Consider the following 3,287-nt stretch of genomic DNA (forward strand, 5'->3'; position numbering starts at 1 on the left):
TCTAAATAAATTCGAATCTTTAATTTTTAAGTTCTCGAATGAGCATTTCAATAAGGGATAATAGGCATATTTAGGTCGACTTAAAAACTTTGAATATATCTACAAACTGTATAGGGTTGCAAATGTTTTCCTTGTGTTGCATACGTCATAACAAAGTGAACGTAATCCCCATATAATATATAAGTACTAAAAATTTTCGACAGTTTCTCATAGAACAAAAAAAAGGAAAAGAAATGAATTTTTTAAAATTTTTGAGTTTGCCGTATAAGACACAAAGTTAAACAATATCTTACCTTGAAATCGAAAGAACTGCTTTTTACCTAAATTCGATATTTTTTCTTAAAGAGAACAGACACAAACTGTATCCGAAATCAACATAACCATACTTTAAAACTTAATTTAAAACAGTCACATACTGTTTTCAAATTAGTTATACTTTTGACCCATTTATGAAAATAAATTACCTAGATAGAATAAAAGAATTTTCTGAATGGACTACAATAATTTTGCAGCTATTTTGTAGTTAAATTCAAATTATTTTTCGAGGAATTGAGAAATATTTATAGTACATTGCAAATAAATTCTTTCTCATTTGGTAATGTTTATATTTGAATACTGACAAACTTGTGTCCATAAAAAAGAGCTATTTAGCTCTTTTAGCATATAAATTGCTAACCTTTATTAGAAAATTCATATATCAAAATTAAATTATTTATGAAATTATTATACTCGTACATCTAGTTTTATTTTATCCACAGAATTGAAATATTTTAAGTTCGATTTACTATAAGAAGTATTGAAATATTAATCTATTTATGTTATATAAAGATAAAAATTGTTTCTACTTTGAGCAAAAATATTACGAGTTATGAAATATTTTATTTACAAAGCAGAAATGTGATCTTCAAAATGGTCAAAAGATCATATTTCTTTAGATATGCGTATGACCACTTTAGATATGCGTTTACTTTCAGTTTATCTTATAAATATTTTTATATAATGATACTATGCAGATTTTAGTATAATATTTTAAATATAATAAATTAATGTTATATTAGTTAATGAAGTAATTGTGTCGATATTTAAAAAAAAATTATTTTATTTGGAATTTAGTCCAAATCTTTTTGAACGAAATGTTCCTAATTTGAAGATACATAAACATTGAATAATGAGCATAATTAATAATTAAATATGAAACTAGCTAAAAAGAAAATTTTATAGAAAAATTTCCGTTGTATACTTTCAAACGCAAAATTGTTTTCTCACCAGTTTGAATGTTGTACGTATCCTACTTCGTATCTTGTGATCTTGTGATCACTTACTTATATTGTGAATACGCATATTTTATCGTATTTTATTTTATATAATAATAATTTTGCCATAATATTTTGCAATAAAACTGTCAGAAATCACCACCTGAATAGCGTTAAGAAATAAAATTAAAGCTATGCTTTAAATTTTATTGAAAAAGCCTTGATTTGTAATTATCTATTAAATATATATAAATTAATTTAGAGACCTAAAATTCTAAAAATTTGTTCTACATATTATGCATACAAGTATTTATGTAACTTGCATTTAAAAGCAAAAAAAAATAAAATTACTTTTATGATACCTTGTAAATTTTATAATTTTATTTCCGTATACGTAAAAGGCCAAAGAGCATAGACACGTTTCTAAATAGGTATGTAATAAAACTATTATTGTTTTACACCTGTGAACATTTTAAAACTTTTTTTTAGTCTCGCGAATATTAAAAACTTTAATATTGTATTTATATGTACAACATAAGTTTAAGCTAGAATTTTTTATTGAATTTCGAACTAAAACAAAAACCTTCTATTGTCTTAGCAAATTTACAGTTGCGTGTTTGTTGTTTTATTTTCAAAAGAACAAAAAAAAATTAAACAAAAATACTACATAATGCAAAAAAGTTTTCCATCACCCCTTAATTTATATACAGGCATACCTCGTTTAACGCTCATGATGCGTTCCTAGAAGTTGAGCGTTAACAGAAACAGCGTTAAAACTACCAACTTTTTTTGGTACTTTTTCAAGCCAAAAATAATAAGATCGTATAATATACGATCTTATATATTATTTTTTTAAAAAATATAAGTATTATATTTTTATTTGATTTATACATACACTATTTCATTTATACATACTTCATTTAAAAATTAAAAAATAAATAAGAATTTCAATAAAATTAAATAAATACATTAATACATTTCACAAAATAAAGGTAAATTCATATTTAATTGTCTTTTTTAAAAAATATGTCTAAGCTTAATTGCTTTGATAATTTTCTCTTCTCCTTTAAGAGTTCTATGTAGGGTGATAAAGTATTCATTACTCCTCGTTTTATAGCACAAGAACTTTCAAAATTGGGATCATTTTCACATAAATCTTCTAAAGCAATTTGGATTATTCCTAGATTATTTTCCAAATATTTTTTCGTTAAAATATTTTCTGTAACATCTTCCGTTTCTGGTGTTAGCTCCTCAATATTTGGTTGATTTTGTAATAAACTATCAATAAGATCCTCATTGGAGATACCATGGTCAGCACTTTCAATAAGTTCCTGAATGTTTTCTTCATCAACTTCTTCAAATCCAATATTGTTTGCTATTTCCGTTATTTCTGTCACAACTTGTGGTAGCTTATTAATTATTTTATCTTCAATCGTTTTAATAAGCAAGCGATTCCAGCATCCTTTGAAACAACTTTGTTGCATTTCACCCCTTGATGAACCGATATTTTCTATGGCTTTCTTGATGTTATAGTTCTCCCAAAATTCTTTGATGGAACATTCATTATTGTCAACAGCTTCAATTAGTTGCTTAAAAGTTTTTCGAATATAATAAGCCTTGAAAGTTGCAATCACTCCGTGGTCCATCAGCTGTAAAATTGATGTGGTATTTGGAGGTGTAAAAATAATTTCAACAGGCAAACAAGTTTGAACTTCTGATAAATTTTGAGGGTGTCCAGGTGCGTTATCAAGAATCAACAATGCTTTTTGTTCTAATCCATTTCTTTCGCAATACGATTTTACGGCAGGACGGAAATGCTCTTGATACCACTTTTTAAATAAAATTGCAGTCATCCACGCTTTGCGGTTCGTCATCCAAATCACGGGCATTGTTTGTTTAGAAATCCCTTTCAATGCCCTGGGACTTTCAGAATGATAAATGAGTAACGGTTTCATCCTGAAATCACCTTTTTTTAATGTGACAATATAAAATATTTACATTTGGTGATTCCAAGAGATATAATAATTTTTGAAA

The 3,287-nt window shown here is 26.0% G+C and overlaps 1 protein-coding gene across 1 annotated transcript; it reads right to left on the reverse strand.

The window, feature by feature from the left end:
- Nucleotides 1–1,974: 1,974 nt before the first annotated feature.
- Nucleotides 1,975–3,208, reverse strand: LOC129613689 (tigger transposable element-derived protein 1-like). The gene is made up of 2 exons (XM_055527864.1): nucleotides 2,298–3,208; nucleotides 1,975–2,089 (listed from the first exon to the last, which is right to left on the reverse strand). Exons 1-2 carry the CDS (start codon nucleotides 3,206–3,208, stop codon nucleotides 1,975–1,977), a joined length of 1,026 nt encoding a protein of 341 aa, XP_055383839.1.
- Nucleotides 3,209–3,287: the final 79 nt, after the last annotated feature.

This window comes from Condylostylus longicornis, unplaced genomic scaffold (assembly GCF_029603195.1).
Source record: "Condylostylus longicornis isolate FDR11 unplaced genomic scaffold, ASM2960319v2 ptg000004l, whole genome shotgun sequence".
NCBI classification, from domain to species: Eukaryota; Metazoa; Arthropoda; class Insecta; order Diptera; family Dolichopodidae; genus Condylostylus; species Condylostylus longicornis.

What these genes read in the sequence shown, in the direction of transcription:
- LOC129613689 (XM_055527864.1), bottom strand. Translation starts at nt 3,208, where the DNA reads ATGAAACCGTTACTCATTTATCATTCTGAAAGTCCCAGGGCATTGAAA. An exon ending in GAGAAGAGAAAATTATCAAA is followed by an intron (nt 2,090 to 2,297) that starts GCAATTAAGCTT and finishes ATAATATATAAG; the next exon opens with ATCGTATATTATACGATCTT.